This window comes from Heteronotia binoei, chromosome 1 (assembly GCF_032191835.1).
Source record: "Heteronotia binoei isolate CCM8104 ecotype False Entrance Well chromosome 1, APGP_CSIRO_Hbin_v1, whole genome shotgun sequence".
NCBI lineage: Eukaryota > Metazoa > Chordata > Lepidosauria > Squamata > Gekkonidae > Heteronotia > Heteronotia binoei.
The window spans coordinates 245,578,340-245,599,164 of record NC_083223.1 but is presented as its reverse complement, the minus strand read 5'-3'; the positions used below and the strand labels follow the sequence as shown (position 1 = coordinate 245,599,164).

Genomic DNA, 20,825 nt, shown 5'->3' with positions numbered 1-20,825 from the left:
ATTAATTTTTTTACCCCATCTTTCTTCCAAGGAGCTCAGGATGGTGGACCTCCCCTATCTTATCCTCATAACAACCTTGTGAGGTGACTAGGGCTTACAGAGGATGAGCTACACAAAGTCATCCAGGAAACTTCACAGCTGAGGGACCAGACAGATGAGATGAAGGCCACATGTTCCAGTCCATCCATAAAATACAAATCATTGATTTGTTCAGTGTCAATTTGCCTTGGGACCATACAGAAATGGGAGAAGAGGTTTAACTTTTTATTTGCCAGTTTGACCATTTGAAATTGGTCCCCCTGCTTTGCGGTTAACATTTTTAAAACACACTGTGTCTCCTTACAAATCACTAGTACTGGATCAGGGAAGCTGGTTTCAAATAATGAAACCAGTCACAGATTGGATAATTAAATCCTGTCTTCCTTTCCTGAATTGTTCTGGGCAAATTGAGGTTGTACAAGCATGCAAATTGAATGTTATGGACAGATCAAGATGTGTGATCATCATCTCATCTGTTAGAGCTCTGAGTGAAAATCAACCTGGGTCTCCCTATTCCTAATCTAACTAGGCTCTCAACTCCTGCTGTTGACAGATGATTAAAGGCTTCAAGTGCTAAGGCTGGAAGGACCTCTGCCTAATCTTGTAAAGCTACTGCTCATCCCAGCATGAGGCTAGATGGATCAATAGTCTGACTCTGTTGAGGGTAGCTTCATACATGCATAAAACCATAATGAGGCTTCCCAGAATGTCTGAAGCACAGGAAACCAAGCTTGTTACCTCCAGTTGACAGAACAATTCCTGAATTTATTTTTTTTTTTACCACAGAACTGCACGGGCAAGATGGAGGAATTCTTTCTCTTTGGATCCTTCTTGGAAGCCACTATGATTGACAGAAAGAATGGAGACAAGCCAATCAACTTTGAGGTCACAATAGGTTTGTACTTATATTGTAAAATAATGAGGTCAACTTTGAGGGAAGGTGCTTGCTCGCCTTTTCAGATCCTGTGTCCACAGAATTTTATGTGGGATCTGAAGCAGAGTTTGGAATCATGAAGACTGCAGAGTGAACTGAGGTGGCTGCTTTACTTCGAACAGGAAAATGTCATTGTGAGGTGAATTTTCCCACAGGATATTTACTTCATTTACACACCATCTTTCTCCCCAGTGGTGATCCAAGTGGCTTATATTGGTCTCTTCACCTCCATTTTATTCTTACAAAAATAATTTGAGGTAGATTAGGCTGAGAGAGAGTGACTGGCCCAAGGTAACCCAGCAAGCTTCCATGGCAGAAGTGAGGATTTGAAACTGGATTTCCCACACCCTACTTTAACACTCTAATGACTACATCACACTGGCTCTCATCTCATCATGACTCATTCCTATACATGGCCTCTCAGTAAGTGGCACAGAGCTAAACACACATGAAATACAGGGATCAAAATTTACCATTGTATTTCCTGTGGCTGCATTTTGTTCTAATTGCCTTAAAATGTACTTGCAAGAAAATAAAACAGTGGAAGTATCATAGAGAAATGCTACCTTATAGTGACATTTCCCCTAAAAACTGAATGTCTAAAGTTACATTTGGATTTTGTTTGCATATGGAATGCCTTCCCTTTGGAATTCATTTAACAGCTAATCCTGTTAGTTTCAGTAATCAATGAAAATAAACTATGATCACAAAGTACTAAAAAGTACAATAGCATTTACTGGTAAGTAACAGAAAAAGCAATCCTCTTGAATAATCTCACAAATATAACAGTTTCAATAACAAAGTCCATACAAAGTTTCAACAGCATAAAGACAAGGCATCCATATGAGGAATCCACCAAATAAATACACATATTCCAGATATAAGCTGTGTTTCAAGGGGAAAAAAGTTTTCCTTCCTCAGAGGTGATTCCACTTGAGCTTTCACACTTCAAAATTCACAGAAGGTAATAGAATGCTCAGCTGGAATTCTACTTGGTCCCCGTATTTCACCCAACACAATAAAAACTTCCTGATAAGGCACAATACAGCAGGCAACAGCTCAACAATATCCACTGACTGAATTTACTTCTAGTTTCAGTCATCAGTCAGATCAAATCATTTTGTTAACACAGATATTTTATTCATTCTTCCCTTCATTCCCATGAGGTACTACTGAGTTTCTATAATTTACTGTATTTATTTGTTTGGATGGATATAATGGTGTGTCTTGTGTGTTTGTTTGATGAAAACAAACTTAGCTTGAAGTAACAGAATCTCACCTTTGTTTTGTAGTAACATTACATGATGATTTTGCAGAGGACAAAATTCCTCTATAAAGAATTTGTATTAGTCAACATATCTCATGTAGAGATTTATTAATCTACACACTTTTGAGTCTGTTTCTTTTGAGCCAAGAGTGACAGCAAAACCTCTCCTCATGAGGTGATTTTCTTTTGTCAGATATGACGGAGTAATATCAACCTAAGTTGTCAACTAAATTGCAAGTTGTTTATGTCCAGCAGGCTATACATAAAGTGAGACTTTGCTATACAATCTCACTGTCCATCAATTTCTAGAAGCAAGATGAGACTGTACTATGATTTTAGTTCCTTGTTAACTAACCAAAATGGCTGCCATCTTGGTTGCACTCAGATGGCCAAGTGATCCTCAGAAGCCTCAGTTCAGTGAAAAAGGCAAACCTCATAAGCCTCATTTAGCACTCTTCAAAGTGTTCATTAGTGGCCTAAACCTAGATCTCCCCCAAGTTCAAATCATTATTTTCTTGTTCCAAGGTAATTATGGCAACGAGATTGATGGTATGTCCAAACCTGTCATAAAGAAGAAGAAAGAAGGTGGGGCTGGCAATGAAGAGGCATCTGAGTTGCTACAGAACTCAAGTGATGAGGAAGCCAATGACGAAGAAGAGTTTGTCTCCATCTCTACCACTCCACCAATGAAGCCTTTGATCACTGACAGGCAAGTGAGCTCAGATAGTCATGGTGAAACAAGAGGGAAGAGCTGATGTGGCCTACCAGAAAGCTGATGTGGCCTACCGGAGCACACTCACAATTGAATAAAATCTGTTTCTCATTGTTCCTGTGACTCCTAATACGTGCATCTTCCCACTGCTTCAGGAATTACTTCCATTTGCCATATTTTGACAAGAAGCCTTGCATCTACATCAAGAGTTGGTGGCAGGACCAAAGACGGCGTCTCTACAATGCAAATATCATGGACAAGATTGCTGACAAGCTGGTGAGTGTGGAAGAAGCCCAACCCTCAGATACAGCCTGATCCTCTATGACACAGCAGGTCTCCCAGTGTCTGGCATATAGCCTATTGAAAAGTTCTTTCTGTTCTTCCAGGAAGAGGGTCTGAATGATGTGCATGAGATGATCAAGACAGAGAAGCCCCATCCTGAGCGCCGTCTCCGGGGGGTTCTGGAGGAGCTGAGCAGCGGATGCCTGTGAGTTGGTTGAAAGGTGCAAGCAACACTCTGGGTGGGAGAAAAATTGCAGACTCAGAACATAATAAAGCTGAGGAGACAAGAGATGGTGAATTCTGATCCCCTCCCTTTCTTACAGCTTCAATCCAGTTATGCTTGAAGTCCATGCCACCAATGTGAAACAGGACAGTGTATTGGTGGTTACAGGGTCATATGAGGATCTAGGAGACACATGTTCAAACCTCAATTCGGCTATGAAAGTTTATGCCAGTCAGTCTCTCCTCAGCCTAACATACCTCATGGGATTATTTGTTGTGCAAATAAAATGGAGCACAGGAGAGCAATGTTGATATATCCAAGTGGACAGCTGTGTTGGTCTAAAGCAATAGAACAAATTTGAAGTTCAGTAGCACCTCTAAGACCAACAAAGTTTTATTCACAATGTTTGTATGCTAGAAGCACACTTCATCAGACAATAGTATGGGATGGAATTAGCAGTCCAACATATAGAGAGAGTGGGCAGTGATTCTAAAGCAATAGACAAAAGGAGAACAATGCTGTAAGCCACTCTGAGTATTCACTGGGGGAAAAAGAGAGCTAGAAGTATCTACAGCTAGTGTTGTGTAGTGGCTGGAGTTTCAGACTAGGATCCGGGAGACTCAGGATTGAATCCTTACTCTGCCATGAAAGCTTGCTGGGTGACCTTGGACCTGTCACACACTCAGCTTGACCTACCTCTCAGGGTTGTTGTGCGAATAAAATGGAGAAGAGGAAAATAATGTCAGCTGTTTTGGGTCCCTGTTAGGAAGAAAAGCAGGTATATATGGAGTAAAGAAAGAAAGAAAGTAATCCCACTGATTTTTTTCACTGCTACTAGCAGTCCAATATCATGCATGTCTCCTTAGAAGAATATCCCATTGATTCCTAAGGATGCATTTTAAGCATGACACTTTCACTAGATTGGGACCATGATCTATGGACCATTCCCAGAAGATGCTTGTTCGGCCTTTTTCTTTTGGATATTTTCTGGATATTTTTTCCCATCGGCCTAATCAAACATGGCTTCTCTTATGTTCTTATGATTACTCTGCCCAACATCTATTCTAGACACTTTCATAAGAACATAACAAGGGCTTTCCTAGATCAGACCATGATCCAGCTAGTCCAGTACTCTTATTTTCCACAAGATATCCCTCAGATGTCTACAAACAGGGATACAGAGACCTAGGCCTTCCCCAGCAACGAACATTCTGAGGTACACTACCTCTGAACATGGAAATTCCATTAGTTGTGCCTAATAATTGATGGACCTATCTTTCATGAATACGTCTCATCTTCTTTTAAAACCCAACTAGTGGCCATACTATGGGGAAAGGAGGGAATTTCAAGAAAGGATCAGTAGATGGAGTGGGGGAGTACGGTAACCTTTCATATGGTCAGGTGCCTCCAAGCACATCCTCCTTTCCTTTCCTGGTAAGGCCAATCCCCCATATACAGTTGGGCTCACTTCAGATTCCAGAGCCTACCTAAGGGGGAAACAGACAAAAACAACTGAGGGAATTCAAAGGGGAGAATCAGTTGAAAAGAAGCACTGAACACCGACCACTCCCATCTGCAAATTGATCCTGCTGATTCCAGCCCCCCCCCCCCACACACACACATACCCCTGCACTGGCATTCTGAGGTAAACACAGAGATTTGTGTTTTCCCCTCATAACATGTTACACAGTTCTGCTTGGAGTAATTTCTGGATTGAAGTAAATTCTGAATTGAAATCAAGGAATTGTGATCCTGCAAATGTCACTGGGGATAAAAGGGATATTTCTATTGGATCATCCAGAAGTGAGGTTTAACTCTGGTGTGAATGTTCTTTCGCAGTGCATGAGGCCCCCTTTCCAACAGGGCTAAGTTTTGATCAAGCCTCAATTATCTCTCCTTGTAGGCGATTTGTGACCCTCGCCAACAAAGACGAGAACCACTCTTCTCGCACGCGATTGGACCGAGAGAGGCTGAAATCTTGCATGAGGGAGCTGGTGAGTGTCTCTTCTGGACCAACTGGTAGCACTGAAATAAAGGTGGAAGGGACAGGGACTTGTGGGGTGGTGGGAGGCAGGTGCTGACACATGTTTTATGCATGTACTATATCCTGATTTTTTTTTTTTTAAAAATGCTTATTTTATTTATACCACACCTTTCTCCCCAGTGGGAACCCAAAGTGGCTTACATCATTCTCACTTCCTCCATATTATCTTCACAACAATCCTGTGAAGTAGTTGAGGCTGAGAGTGCATGACCAGTCCAAGGTCACCCAGCAAGCCTTCATGGCAGATTGTGGGATAAAGCTGGGTCTCCCAGACCTTAGTCCAAGACTCTAACCACTACTGGCTTTCAGTTTTCTTGAGGGGGAGGGGAGTTGGTGGTGTGTAGGTATGTACCTGAAACTCATGGTAACCTCAGGTGACTGATCCCTATTGGGGGCCTGGAGGATATTCAGAGAGGTAGCTAAATAAAGCCTGCCCCCACTTCCCGGCTCTGGTATTCCAAGGAGGTCTCCCATCGAAATACTTGTCATCACATCTGAGATCTTGCCTGGGCTATCCAGGTCAGGGCCTGGCTTTCAGTTTTGTAGATAGCAGGATAGAGACACCCCCCATCACATACATTTCCAAACCATGCTTCATTTTCCCTGGCTGACACCTCTCTCCCTCCCCCCCCCCTTCTTGTCCCACCCATGGTGCTGTGCAGGAGACCATGGGCCAACAAGCAAAGACCTTGCGATCCCAGGTGAAGAAAACCACTATCAGGGAGAAGCTGAAGCAGTCACAGAACTTCCTACAAAAGCTGCGATTCCTGGCAGATGAGGTAAGGAATGGCTAAGCTTGCATACCTCTCAAGCCCTGCTTGTATACCTATTTATTTCACATATTTATGCTCTACTTTTGTTCCCAATGCTAGTTTAAAAGTAGTTTATGCCATTATCTTCCCTGTTCCATTTTATTCTCCCAAAACAACAACCCTGTGGGGAGCCAGCGTCACCCAGAGAACTTCCACAGCAGAGTGGAGATTTAAACCTGGGTCTCCCAGTTCCAATCCAGCACTCTAACACTACACCCCACTGGCTGTCAGGTCCATGCTGGGCTCTAATGGAAATGTCATCATTTCAACCTCTCTCTCTGTCTTTCTCTCTCTGCCCATCTCTTTGCAGCCCCAGCACAGCATCCCTGAAATCTTCATCTGGATGATGAGCAACAATAAGCGCATTGCTTATGCCCGCATCCCCTCCAAGGACATCCTCTACTCTATTGTGGATGAGGAAATGGGCAAAGACTGTGGGAAAGTGAAGACCGTCTTCCTCAAGGTGACTGAACAGCCATTTTCCCACACAGGAGCTGCAGTTGTTAGGCTTCCCAGCCTCTCGCTGAGGGCAAGGGTTCCCCTGGTTTCAGGGCCCTTAACCTGCTGGCATGGAGCTGGCTGGTGGGGGAGGGATCAATGGTGGCACAATATTCACTTCCAGGTGATGTCATTGCGTCAGGCATGTTGCACAGGGGATGCTCTAGCAATTTGGGTTAAAAATCTATGGCACCATAGAGTTTTTAAACTCAGTTTGCCAGAGCATCCCCACGCTGCATGCCTGGCTCAATAATATCACTTCTGGGTGATGTCATTGTGTCACATGTGCAAAGCGCACACGAGAAGATCCTCCCCACTGGGAGTCAGGTAAGACCTGGCAACCCTGGCAGTTGTCCAATAAGTGAGAAAGAAGTAGGAGGGTGCAGAGGGAGAGGAAGGAGGGGGGTGAGAGGTGCATTGCAAAAAAGGCACATTGGTATGCTGCAGTCCAGAGGTCAGTGCCTTTGGCAACCAGCTGTTGCCTTGCCTGCTTATTTATATGGAAAATCATGTTTATGCCTCTTCTTCCTTTGCTGTAGGCAGCTCTGCATTTCACTCAGCCAAAATGATTGTCTGCCTGCCTTGTCCTAAAATCAAGTTTTCAGTATTGAAACGCTTAATCACTGTCATCAAGTCACACAACTGACTTACAGTAACCACTCGAGTCAAGAAAGGAGCAGAGGTGGTTTGCCATTTGCCTGCCTCTGCGTAACACCCCCGGACTTCCTTGGGGGTCTCCCATCCAAGTACTAACCAGGGCCCACTCTGGCTGGCAGCTGAGCTCTGTCAAACTCAGGCTAGCCAGGTCTGTTCAGGCTACTTAAAACAGTTAAACACAAGTTAAAAGTTGACAAGAAAGAAACTGAAATTGTTAAAAGATTCTCTGTTCCCTGGCTTGATTGTCAACCAAGAAATCAGAAGGAGATGGAGACTGGGGAGGGCAGCCATGAAGGAGCTAGAAAAGATGTCTCACTGGCGACCAAGATAACTCATGCTATTGTATTTTCCATTACTACGTGTGGGTCATATTGTGAGAAGACGAGTCACTGAAAAAGAATATAACGTTAGGAAAAGTTGAAGGCAGAAGTAAAAGAGGAAGATGTGAGATGGATGGGCTCAGTGAAGGAAACCACGGTCATTAATTTGCAAGACCTGAGCAAGACAGGACATTTTGAAGGTCATTAATTCATAGGGTCACCTATGTTAAGTTAGCCACCACACTTAGCACATACACACACAAAACGCCTAACAGCATTGCATGCAAAAATAACAAGTACAATCAGCAAAAACAGCAAAAATAAACTACTCCTAGGGGAGGGAATCAAACTGATACAATTAATCAGTCAAATCTGACTGGGTTTCAACCTGGCACCTAAAGTGAGATCGGGCAGTACTAGTTAGATAGCTTGAAGGAGGATATTCAACAAGTGAGGAGCCGCTACAGAAATGCTTTTGCTTTAGAACACAAAGGCCGGCAAATGAATCACAAGTCAATTTCCAAATAAGGTTCATTTTATAATACTAAACATACACCATTGTTGCATCACTCAGTAAATCAAATTAGGCCCAGGCCAAATCTCTGCCTTTTTATTTCCTGTCCTCTCAGACTACTTATCCCAGTATGCGCTGCTCTCAGCACTGTCGTGTAGAGTTGCCAACCTCCAGATGGGTACCAGAACAGTCCTAAAACTTTATTGCCCCCTGACAGAGATCAGTTCCCCCGGTGGAAATGGCAGCTTCAGGGGCAGACTTCATAGCATTACCCCCCCCCCCACACACACACATACACCAATACACCAGAAATTTCCAGGAAAACCACACACCTTGGTCTCAGGACAGCACAGATTAAAAGCTTGTTTTTCCTTCCTTCAGTTACCTGGCAAAAAGGGGTTTGGGCCAGCTGGCTGGACGGTGCAGGCCAAAATGGAGATCTACTTGTGGCTGGGCCTCAATAAGCAGCGGAAAGACTTCCTCAGTGGCCTACCTTGTGGCTTTGAAGAGAGGAAACTGCCCAAGGGACAAAGCATTCTTTACTTCCCTCCCATCAGCCTCCTCTACACCAGTAAGATCATCTCCTCCTCGTCTGAGAGTTTGTGTGATGTAACAGTGACAGTGTTGGACTAGGATTGGGGAGAGCTGGGTTCAAATCACCGTTCTCTGTCTCTCAGTTTAACTTATTTTGCAGCATTGGTGATTGCATAACATGGAGGGGGGGGGGAAGAACCACCTTGAACACCTTGAAGGAAAGGTGGATATAAATAAACGCTTTCAGAAGTGCTGAGGCCCAAGTCACATAATCACAACACCATTGGGCCCCCACTTCCCCCTTTTTCTCCTACCACTCAGCTGAGTGGCAGTGAGAAAGGCGTACAGAGGGTTGGAGATTTCCCACCAAAATGGGAGACCTGACACCCCTATTCAGAAAGTATCACCTTTGTATCTACAAGGAACACCTGTTCAGTCACAGGTGCTTCCATCATAGGATCAAAATCAATTTTTTTTTAAATTGACCACAGGCCCTTGGCTGCTGCTCTGTCTGTGCTTGGCTTGACAACACATCTGCAGCCATTTTGTGGCAGAACCTGCTGCATGATTTCAGAATTACAAAAGAGCCCACATTCATCAAGTCCGGAATTCTTACTTTACATGCTTCAGGACTAAGTCTTGGAACTGAAAACAAAGTGTTGTTAAATAAGCCTCACCCCCTCCCCAATCCTAAATCTGTAATCTCCCCCTCCCCACTCCACCCACCCACAATCTCCTCAACTCAGCTGAGTGTCTCTCCTCTACTCTCATTCTTTCACAGAGAAGCAAGTCTTCCAGCTGCGAGTCCACATGTACCAGGCCAGGAGTTTGTTTGCTGCAGACAGCAGTGGTCTGTCCGACCCTTTTGCCAGGGTTTTCTTCATCACTCAGAGCCAGTGCACTGAGGTAAGAGAGATGTCATGAAGGCTCAAGACTGAGTCTTACCTTTGACAGTCCTTGCCACTGGACTGGACTGATCATTTAGTTTTGACCTTCTCACTATGCTCTGTTGGGGTATACATTTTTAAAAACACTAATAAAATGAAAGCATAATGTTTACTTATTATTTGCCTCATCGAAGGAGAAATAAAACAATTTTTTCCTCAAAAATAATTGTTGAAAAATTGCTCCAGAGATTGGAAAGGAAGTGTGGGTTCAATGTGAATCTGGGAATTTTTGCTTCAAGTACAATATCTGAAGAATGTCAAAGAGGACACAGTCATTTCATAATAATGAAAGGGACATAGTAATATATGCTCCTTCAGTCCGTCACCATGTCAGATAGAGTCAGGCAATATGTATGTTTGAAAAATGGACTGTTGAATATGAAGCATTTAGGAAAAGACAAAGAAAAACTTAAATAGAAGTATAAAAAATAAATGTATCTATAAGTAAGCTCTGTGTCTAAGTAAGTTCTGATTAATAGCCACTATAGGATAGTTTTCATTTGTATATCTAGTTTTTGTTATGTATTTGTGTGTGTTTAGATATTGTAGATGAGATAATTGTAGAAGATCAAAAATGTCTCTCTATATATATAATCAGACCATAATCCATCTCTATATATGTTTATATAAGGTGATTGTTATGTCACTTGTATGATTGACTGCTTATGTGTTTTTGTGTGATTGTAGTTATTTTTGTGTTGATAAAAGTTTTAATTTTTTTTTAAATAATGTCAAAGAAAAGGTTTTTAGAAAAGGCTCATGAAACCCTTTGAGACTTCTGGAGCAGGAAGAACGCACATCCTCCATCATTTCTCATCATCTTTCTACAGGTCCTCAATGAAACCCTTTGCCCTACCTGGGACCAACTGTTGGTATTTGACAATGTAGAGTTGTACGGAGAAGTCCACGAGATGCGAGATGACCCTCCCATTATTGTCATTGAGATCTATGATCAAGATACAGTGGTAAGAGAAAGCCACAGATGGAAATCAATGGCATCCTATCCCTGCAAGCTGACAGAGTTTTTCTTTTACATGTACATTTTCTCCTCAGGTGCCCACTTTGAACTGCACTAATATCCCTGAGAGGACGCTCATAGGAATTTCCCTACATGGGAACTGAGAGCCAATCTAGATTTTTTTGGTGGCTGACTCACATTGTTCACTGTCTGCAAGATATTGTAAGAAGGAAGCAGTTTGGACACGAGGGATAAGAGAAGAGTCCTTAATCCTTTTACAGCTCACAGCTTCCACCCTGCTCTGCTCTCCCCCGGCTGTTTTTTCCAGCTGTATGAAACACACATCTGGAAACCCCAGTTGGTTTGTCCAGTTTGGCTCTGAAACTTCCCTCAGTTCTTATTTTCTATAGTGAGGAAGTCTGGGGTTCCCTTCTGACAGCAACCAATCCCCTTTGTTATGGTTTGTTAGGCCAAAGTGCCATCTAGCTCCCCAACCTGTCTCAAGGAGCAGAAACCCAATGTCCTGGTTCAACTGCATCTTAAATGGCCGTGGACCCACATGCTCTCTGTACTCTTCCAGGGCAAGGCTGACTTCATGGGCCGAACATTCGCTAAGCCTGTGGTGAAGATGTCGGATGAGGAGTACTGTTCCCCCCGCTTCCCACCCCAGCTGGAGTACTACCAGATCTACAGGGGGAATTCCACTGCCGGTGACCTGCTGGCTGCCTTTGAGTTGCTCCAGGTAATAGCTTCATGGTTAGGGGAAAGAAAATAAATTATAGAAATCCCTGCTCTTGGAACCAGACTTTGCCCCACCTAGTGTTGCCAAAATCCAGGTGGGGCCTGGAGAGCTCCTGGGATTGAACATATGAAGCTGCCTTATACTGAATCAGACCCTTGGTCCATCAAAGTCAGTATTGTCTTCTCAGACTGGCAGCGGCTCTCCAGGGTCTCAAGCTGAGGTTTTTCACACCTATTTGCCTGGACCCTTTTTTGGAGATGCCAGGGATTGAACCTGGGACCTTCTGCTTCCCAAGCAGATGCTCTACCACTGAACCACCGTCCCTCCCCTAAACAATTGATTACAACTGATCTCCAGACTACACATATCAGTTTCCCTGGAGGAAATGGCTGCTTTGGAGTGTGGACTCTGTACCTTGCTGAGCTCTCTAAACCTTACCCTCCTCAGGCTCCACCCCCAAAATCTCCAGCTATTTCACAACCTGGAGTTGGCAACCCTACCCCACCCCTCATTTTGGAGCTTTCAAAAGCTGATTCAGACTTTTCTGTCCCTGAAGGCTTTTAATGGTTTTATTCCTTGATCTCCTTGGTTGTTGTTTTTTTCAAATCTGTTTTTTTTGTTTCATTTCATTTTTAATACTAACTGCTGATTGTAAGGTTTTCAGGACTACTGTTGTAGGTTTCCTGTCAGTTTGTACAATGATTTTTTTTAAACTATTCTCTTGCTTTTTCTTTGCTGTTGTGGATTATTGGACAGTTTTACTCTGAGAAAGCAGATGATAAGCTTGTCACCCCATTAAAGACCTTACAGGGAAACACAGAAACAACAAAAACCCGTGTGTGGACTATGACTAGGGAACTGTCATTCAAGTCCCCAGCCATTCTGACGTGCACTGCCTGATACTGCCAGTTATTCTTTCTCAGAGAGTTGTTAATGAGAATTAAGTGCAAGAAGGGACTATGTGTGCTGCTTCAGTTCCTTGAGAATGGATGGGGCAACAATCAAGTCTGTAATGACGAAGGTTCTTTATACCACACTAGTTACTCATTTAGTGTAGTCTACCTAGGGTTGCCAGCCTCCAGGTAGTCAAATAGATACAATGGGAAACATATCCTAGAGACAGAGCAAATCCGAAGGCAACCACCATATTAATAGGCTTTAACCGGTAAATGTAACTGAAAACTTAATAAACACACAGACTTATTCCTAAAAGCTAGTATTGTGTAAATATAAAATAACAGTTTCCAGTTACAATAACAATTTGCACAATATTCCACAGTACAAGATTGTTTCAGTCATTTAAAGCACAAAATTCTATACAGTTCCACCAATCATGAGTTTAACAAGACCAACTCAATATGTACAATTCCCAGCCAACATGACGAATAAGACCTGAAGTTCACAACTACAGTCAGCCAAACAAAGTCAAGGTCAAATGTTGAAATCGTCCCAGTCTATGCAAGGCTTGTCTGAGGCTTTATGGGAAGAGTACCTAATTTCCTTATTTCAGCAAACAGCCTTCTACAAAAGCCAAGATGTTTCTTCACACTTCATCATAGCACAAAAAACTTGGCACAATCAATTCATCTCATGTTAAACACCATTCACAAACTTGCATAGGGGTCTTCCATAGACTGAGGACTGCATCCTATGCAAGTTTGTGAATGGCGTTTAATGCAAGATAGAATTGACATGAAATTGAAATTGCACATGGGTACGCACACTCAATTAATTCCGAAGGTTGCTGCATCCATTCCTCACTGCCTAGCCTGTCTCACAGGGTTCTTGAGAGGTTTAGAAAATGCACTTTGTTGGAATGAGGATTGGGTTGCAAAGGGTGATGAATAAACAGGAGCTGGCAAAGGGTTGCTCAGTCCCTTCTGCTAATGGCTCCCACCAGGCTGCTGGAAGTGGGCCTCAGGCAAGATCTCATCTGCCAGGCAAGTCTTCTTCCTCAACCTCCCTCTCTGAAAACAGTTTTGGGCTTTGACATTTCCTTGTCTTTGGGAGTGGTTTGTATAGTAATCTGTGTGTTCTCCCTGTTTGTCTCCTCTCTCTCTCTCTCTCTCTCTCTCTCTCTCTCTCTCTCTCTCTGTCATGATCTCAGCTTCCATATGATGACGAAGAGATCAGGCAGGCCTTGCTGGCAGCCATCGATCCTTGTGTGTCACAGATCAAGGTGCTGCCATGGCTGCCATCAGGCCAAAGGGCCTCGAATTGTCCCTTGCTCTACACATAGCCTGATGCCTTAAATATGCTACAGTATATCTTGGATTTAATAGGATTGCCAACTCCTGGTTAGGAAATCCTAGAGATTTTTTTTTTGGGGGGGTGGTGGAGCCTGGGAAGTTTGGAATTTGAGGAGGGGAGGGACCTCAGCATGGCATAGTGCCATAGAATCCACTCTCCAAAGCAGCTGTTTTCTTTACAGAAACTGATCTCTATAGTCCAGAGATCAGTTTTAGCTCTGGGGGATCTCCAGGCCTGACCAGGAGGATGGCAACCCTCTTTGATTACATTATTACTGGTTCATTTTTATTTATTTTATTTAATACACATTTATTTTATTTCACCACAGGGCTCAAGGCAGTTCACCTTCTCTCTCGCATCATATATATCTTCTCTGTCCTGTTCTCTAATGCACATTTTCCTTTCTCCCCTCTCTGCATGAAAGGGATCCTGCCAAGTTTTGCTCCTCTCCCACTCTCTTAAATCACCTTCAGTTTTCACCTGCAAGCCATTTACAATAGCAGGCATCTTGGCACGCAAGAAACCTTCTGAACTGCTGTGTTCAATGCTCGGAGCAACGTATCCATCCTTTGTTTTTCATTCTGACCTTTTTCCTCCCCAAATATTGGCATCTCCAAAAACTTTCCAGCATGTTCTGCTTGCTTCTCTTCTCAGGGGTTCTAGAAACCTGCACAGCTGCGACTGGGGTGCAATTTACAGAGAATACAGCTTCTTCCTTGGGATTTTCAAGAGATTTGCAAAAAAAAAAAAGTTGCCCTTCTTTTTATTTGGTTGCACAAGAAAACACATAGACAGTGTCTGTTAAAGGATCAGAAATCAGTGAAGATGGGAACAAGGCTTCCAGTAATCCACCTGTTCATCTGTTTTGCTATCGTACCCCCCTCCTGCACATTACGAGCTCCAGCCTGTCTTTCCAAATCCCCAGGATGAACCAATATTTCCAAACTATGCAACTAGAAATAAAGCATGGGAATGAATAGAAGCCCAGTTTTCTGGTTGCAAAATTTGGGATTTTTCTTTTTGGAAAAAAAAAAAACAACCAAAACAGGAATTCTAGACCCCCTCCCCCCAAACTGACAAATGAGCCAATGCATGAATAGAGAACTTACCTATCTGATGGGAGTTGTTGGAAGCCTTATGGAGAATGGGAATGTTACTTAAAGGAAAAGATTCCAGTTGCTTATTTTGTCTCTTCCAGATTGGCCCAGCTGGGAAGTCAGATCTGCCTCCCATCGATGGCCCTACAGACCTGGACAGGGGCCCTATCCTGCCAGTACCCCTGGGTATCCGCCCTGTGTTGAGCAAATACAGAGTGGAGGTAAATGGAAGCTTTTGCAGAAAATGCAAATAGGATTTGGTGAATATCATGTGTTCCATACCATCCTTGTTCTGTAATTTAGCTGGAACTGGAACTGCCTTGCTCTTCAAACCTCAGCTAGAGAGCAGAGCCCCCTTGGGATCTTCCATTGTTTGGGTTTGGCTGCAAAGGCAAATAATAGCTTTGAGTGTGGACAAGGGCTGACAGAGAGATCTGACCAAGGATAGCAAAAGAATTTTAGTGACAGGAGTGTGGAACCCACCCCCTTTTGAATTTTCTTTCTTATGGCAGCATAACTATGTCTTTGCAAGTAAGGCAAATAATTTTGATCAGTCAATCTGGGAAGTCCCAAAAAGTCAATGCCTCAATCTTGGTATCTAATCTTTCTTCTCCATAGATATTGTTCTGGGGACTGAGAGATCTAAAGCGTGTAAATTTGGCCCAAGTGGATCGGCCTCGAGTGGACATTGAATGTGCTGGAAAGGGAGTCCAATCATCCCTCATACAGAACTACAAGAAAAACCCCAATTTCAGCACCTTGGTCAAGTGGTTTGAAGTGGTAAGTATGGGCCCTCAGGAGAGGGATAGGTGATGTACATACAGGTGTCCTTCCTGATGGTAATGGTTTCCTGGCCCTATCAGGCAGTATCTGATAGTAAAAACTGTGTTGTAATAGGTGATTTTAACTACCCGCAGATTGATTGGGTCAATATGTGTTCTGGTCGAGAGAAAGAGATTGAGTTTCTTGATGCTCTCAATGACTGTGCTATGGAGCAGATGGTCTCAGAACCTACCAGGGGTGGGGCGATCCTGGATTTGGTCCTAAGTAATGCCCAAGACTTGGTGAGAGATGTAAAAGTGATTGCGCCGCTTGGGAGCAGTGACCATAATGTTATTGATTTCACCGTTTGTATAAATAGGGAGTTGTCCAAAAAGACCACCACAACCACGTTTAACTTTAAAAGGGGTAAATACACTGAGATGAGGAGGCATGTGAGGAAGAAACTGAAAGGAAAGGTACATACGGTCAAAACCCTTGGGGAAGCTTGGACGCTATTTAAAACTATAATCCTAGAAGCTCAGATAAAATACATACCACAAGTTAGGAAAGGCACAAACAGGCATAAGAAAAGGCCTGCGTGGTTAACAAACAAAGTAATGGAAGCTGTAAAAGGTAAGAAGGACTCCTTTAAGCGGTGGAAAACCAGTCCAAGTGAGATTAGTAAAAGGGAACACAGGCTGTGGCAAATCAAATGCAAGACTGTGATCAGGCAGGCAAAAAGGGACTATGAGGAGCATATTGCAAAAACCATAAAGACCAACAATAAAACTTTCTTCAAATATATTAGAAGTAGGAAACCAGCCAGGGAGGCAGTGGGGCCCTTGGATGACCATGGGGTAAAAGGATTACTGAAGGAGGATAGGGAAATGGCTGAAAAGCTAAATGAATTTTTTGCCTCCGTCTTCACTGTAGAAGACGAGAACTTTTTGCCCGCCCCAGAACCACTAATATTGGAAGGGGTGTTGAAAGACCTGAGTCAGATTGAGGTGACAAAAGAGGAGGTCCTACAACTGATAGACAAATTAAAAACTAATAAGTCACCGGGTCCGGATGGCATACATCCGAGAGTTCTGAAGGAACTCAAAGTTGAACTTGTGGATCTTCTAACGAAAATCTGTAATCTTTCATTGAAATCTGCCTCCGTTCCTGAGGACTGGAAGGTAGCAAATGTCACCCCCATCTTTAAAAAGGGTTCCAGAGGAGATCCGGGAAATTACAGGCCAGTCAGTCTGACTTCAATACCGGGAAAGTTGGTAGAAACCATTATCAAGGACAGAATGAGTAGGCACATTGATGAACACGGGTTATTGAGGAAGACTCAGCATGGGTTCTGCAAGGGAAGATCTTGCCTCACTAACCTGTTACATTTCTTTGAGGGGGTGAACAAACATGTGGACAAAGGAGACCCGATAGATGTTGTTTACCTTGACTTCCAGAAAGCTTTTGATAAAGTTCCTCATCAAAGGCTCCTTAGAAAGCTTGAGAGTCATGGAGTAAAAGGACAGGTCCTCTTGTGGATCAAAAACTGGCTGAGTAATAGGAAGCAGAGAGTGAGTATAAATGGGCAGTCTTCGCAGTGGAGGACGGTAAGCAGTGGGGTGCCGCAAGGCTCGGTACTGGGTCCCATGCTCTTTAACTTGTTCATAAATGAGTTGGGAGTGAGCAGTGAAGTGGCCAAGTTTGCGGATGACACTAAATTGTTCAGGGTGGTGAGAACCAGAGAGGATTGTGAGGAACTCCAAAGGGATCTGTTGAGGCTGGGTGAGTGGGCGTCAACGTGGCAGATGCGGTTCAATGTGGCCAAGTGCAAAGTAATGCACATTGGGGCCAAGAATCCCAGCTACAAATACAAGTTGATGGGGTGTGAACTGGCAGAGACTGATCAAGAGAGAGATCTTGGGGTCATGATAGATAACTCACTGAAAGTGTCAAGACAGTGTGCGTTTGCAATAAAAAAGGCCAATGCCATGCTGGGAATTATTAGGAAGGGAATTGAAAACAAATCAGCCAGTATCATAATGCCCCTGTATAAATCGATGGTGCGGTCTCATTTGGAGTACTGTGTGCAGTTCTGGTCGCCGCACCTCAAAAAGGATATTATAGCTTTAGAGAAGGTGCAGAGAAGGGCAACTAGAATGATTAAAGGGCTGGAGCACTTTCCCTATGAAGAAAGGTTGAAACGCTTGGGACTCTTTAGCTTGGAGAAACGTCGACTGCGGGGTGACATGATAGAGGTTTACAAGATAATGCATGGGATGGAGAAAGTAGAGAAAGAAGTACTTTTCTCCCTTTCTCACAATACAAGAACTCGTGGGCATTCGATGAAATTGCTGAGCAGACAGGTTAAGACGGATAAAAGGAAGTACTTCTTCACCCAAAGGGTGATTAACATGTGGAATTCACTGCCACAGGAGGTGGTGGCGGCCACAAGTATAGCCACCTTCAAGATGGGTTTAGATAAAAATATGGAGCACAGGTCCATCAGTGGCTATTAGCCACAGTGTATGTGTGTATATAACATTTTTTGCCACTGTGTGACACAGAGTGTTGGACTTGATGGGCCGCTGGCCTGATCCAACATGGCTTCTCTTATGTTCTTATGTTCTTATCTCCTCGTTTTCATAGTCAATGTATGTGTCAAAGGAGAAAAATGGGTAGCACCAACCCAATCTGCCCCTTTATCACCTTCATCTCTACTCAGTGGTAATGTAGTTGAAAATACACAAGAGTCGATAGAAGTATTTCCCTGGTACTTATCCCTATGGTTGCCAATTCCAGGTTTAGAAATTCCTGGAGATTGAAGGGTGGAGCCTGGGGAGGGTGGGGTTTGAGGACAGGAGGGACCTCAGGAGGGTATAATGGCATAAAGTCCCTCTCCAGAGCAGCCATTTTCTTCATGGGAGCTGTTCACTTGGGCCGTTTTCCCACTCACGTTTTACTGGCGCCATGACCATCCTGACGCCGGCGAATCTGCCTGGATTTCGCATCAGAAGCTCCGGCGCTCCCAGAAGCGCCGGCTACTTCCGTCGCTAAGCCAGCGCAAACGGAAATCGCAAAGATGCAGGAAAACGTTTGCGCTGGCTTAGCGACGGAAAGCGCCGACGCTTCTGGGAGCGCCGGCGCTTCTGTTGCGAAATCCAGGCAGATTCGCCGGCGTCAGGAGGGTCGTGGCGCCAGTAAAACGTGAGTGGGAAAACGGCCTTGGAGATGAGATCTAATTCTGGGACATCTCTAGGCCCCACCTGGAGGCTGGAAATGCTGCTCACATGCCTACCCTGCTCCATCGTGTCTCTGTTATTATTAACAGCGCTTTGGTATTACTCAGTAAACAAGCACAAGAATGAAAGAGAAACCATGACTGCATAAAACTAGATAACTGATCAAAAGGATATGATTACACAAAGATGCAAAATTGTAGTGATTACAGTGCAGAAGTGCAGAAATCTGACAGGCTACGAGGCTGAATAAATGGCTTAGCAAAATACAAGCCTGCCCTTCCAGAAAACAAGAAGACACATCAGTAGAGATAGTGGCATTTTGCAGCTGCTCCATATTAGCAGGCTGGTTATAGTGAAGCAGTAAACTAAGCTCTGAGGCCAGAGATGCCTTTAGCAGCCAGGCAGGAATGAGGTCAGGATGCTGAGAGTTGGGATGTGATGGGGTTGGGAAGATGCGTTATCTGTGTATCTGTTTCTCAAGTGTGGCCTTCATCTGTGGTTATCGAAATCCACAGATCATGGCCACACTTACCCCAAAATCTGAAATCTTTTTTTAAAAATACACAAGGGGGTAATCCCCTTTAAAGCACAGAGAATGCACTTACCTCCAGCAGTTGTTGGAAGATCTGAGGAATTGTTCTGGGCCCGTTGGTGGCATATCCCAGGAATCAAGCTGGGCCTGGTGAGAATGTGTGGGGAGAAGGGAGTTGCACCCCCATGAGTCTCATGGGCCCAAACTTGTTACGTACATATTTGTCCGGAAAGGTGTGCCAGCCTTACTATGCTCTGAACATTTACTTCACTTTCCGAACAGTGACCATGTTACTTTGTCACAGCACAGTTCAGTATCACCTGAGAGGCTTAATAACATTTATTCCAGCAAGAGCTTTCGTGAGTCAGAGCTCACTTCATAAAATGCACTGGGGTGTGAAGCCATCGGGCTGATGAATATACATGATGGTGGGGGTGGGGGTGGGCTTACAAAGAAAAACCAGTTCAAAACAAGAACCAATCCAAAGAGTTATCAGGGCACTCTGAAAGGTTGTGAGACACTCTCAACATTTATTATATAGGCAAAGTATAACACCCAGTGCAGAATGAAATGAGATATGCTTCAGCTTCTAAACAGAGATGCTACAGAATTTTGCAGTCTTGCTGCTTCAAGTTGAACATTTTAACTTGAAAATCTTAATTTCAGATTGAGCAAGGGTCGCCAGATCCCCCCTGGTCACAAGCAGTGGATGTGGGGGGAGTTGCCAGATCTAGGTTAAGAAACTGCTGGAGTTTTGGAGATGAAACCTGGGGAGGACAGGGACCTGGGCGACAATCCCATAGAGTCTTCACCTGAACTAAGACCAGAGTATCGACAATGCATTCCCCTACCAGGCTTCACTCCCAAAAAGCCTATGAACAACTGTTATCAATTTCAGCATACCCATTTCTATATTAAAAATACAGAGTAAAAATATTGAATGAGAAAGCTGAGACTTAGCAACCTGGATGGTTTAGTCTATTGTTTACTGGGTATTCCTAAAGTCAGATTTTTAGGACTGAAGTTTCAAAACAGGTCAAAATTTGGAAACTCAGATCCCAGTCATAGGTTCCCAAGTTGAGCCTGGCAACCATCGGGAGGGCTGGGGATGAGGAAATGGTGGGATGGGTGCAATGTCAGCAACATCACTATGTCGCTTCCAGGTACTGCCTAGAAGTGACAAAGAATAGATCTAGGAATTGCTGGATACTTTATGTCGCTGTTGTTTGATTCTTCTGCCGCCACTCAAAGAGCCAGTGGCCTCTACAGCGGGAGGCCTGGCATGCCTCTCCATGGAATTTCAGATTTTTGCTTAAAATCCCTTTCAGCTGCAGCCACCACATCAAGCTCTCCCCTGCCATTCACCATAATGGTTTACATGTGATCAGTCACCAGGGCCTCCACTGGTCCTCTGAGTGTACCTGTTGTTACCCAAGTTGGGGAAATAATCCAGCTCCACACG

General features: G+C 43.9%; 1 protein-coding gene across 1 annotated transcript in view; it reads left to right on the top strand.

The window, feature by feature from the left end:
* The window catches only part of OTOF (otoferlin), a 199,353-nt gene that overhangs the window by 139,604 nt on the left and 38,924 nt on the right, over window positions 1-20,825 (top strand). The window contains exons 16-28 of the mRNA XM_060250592.1: window positions 826-934; window positions 2,766-2,949; window positions 3,108-3,228; window positions 3,339-3,439; window positions 5,361-5,451; window positions 6,164-6,280; window positions 6,624-6,776; window positions 8,684-8,873; window positions 9,618-9,742; window positions 10,614-10,748; window positions 11,322-11,483; window positions 14,932-15,051; window positions 15,449-15,610. Of these exons, the coding sequence (XP_060106575.1) occupies window positions 826-934; window positions 2,766-2,949; window positions 3,108-3,228; window positions 3,339-3,439; window positions 5,361-5,451; window positions 6,164-6,280; window positions 6,624-6,776; window positions 8,684-8,873; window positions 9,618-9,742; window positions 10,614-10,748; window positions 11,322-11,483; window positions 14,932-15,051; window positions 15,449-15,610 (1,770 nt within the window). The remainder of the gene's footprint in view (window positions 1-825; window positions 935-2,765; window positions 2,950-3,107; window positions 3,229-3,338; window positions 3,440-5,360; window positions 5,452-6,163; window positions 6,281-6,623; window positions 6,777-8,683; window positions 8,874-9,617; window positions 9,743-10,613; window positions 10,749-11,321; window positions 11,484-14,931; window positions 15,052-15,448; window positions 15,611-20,825) is intronic.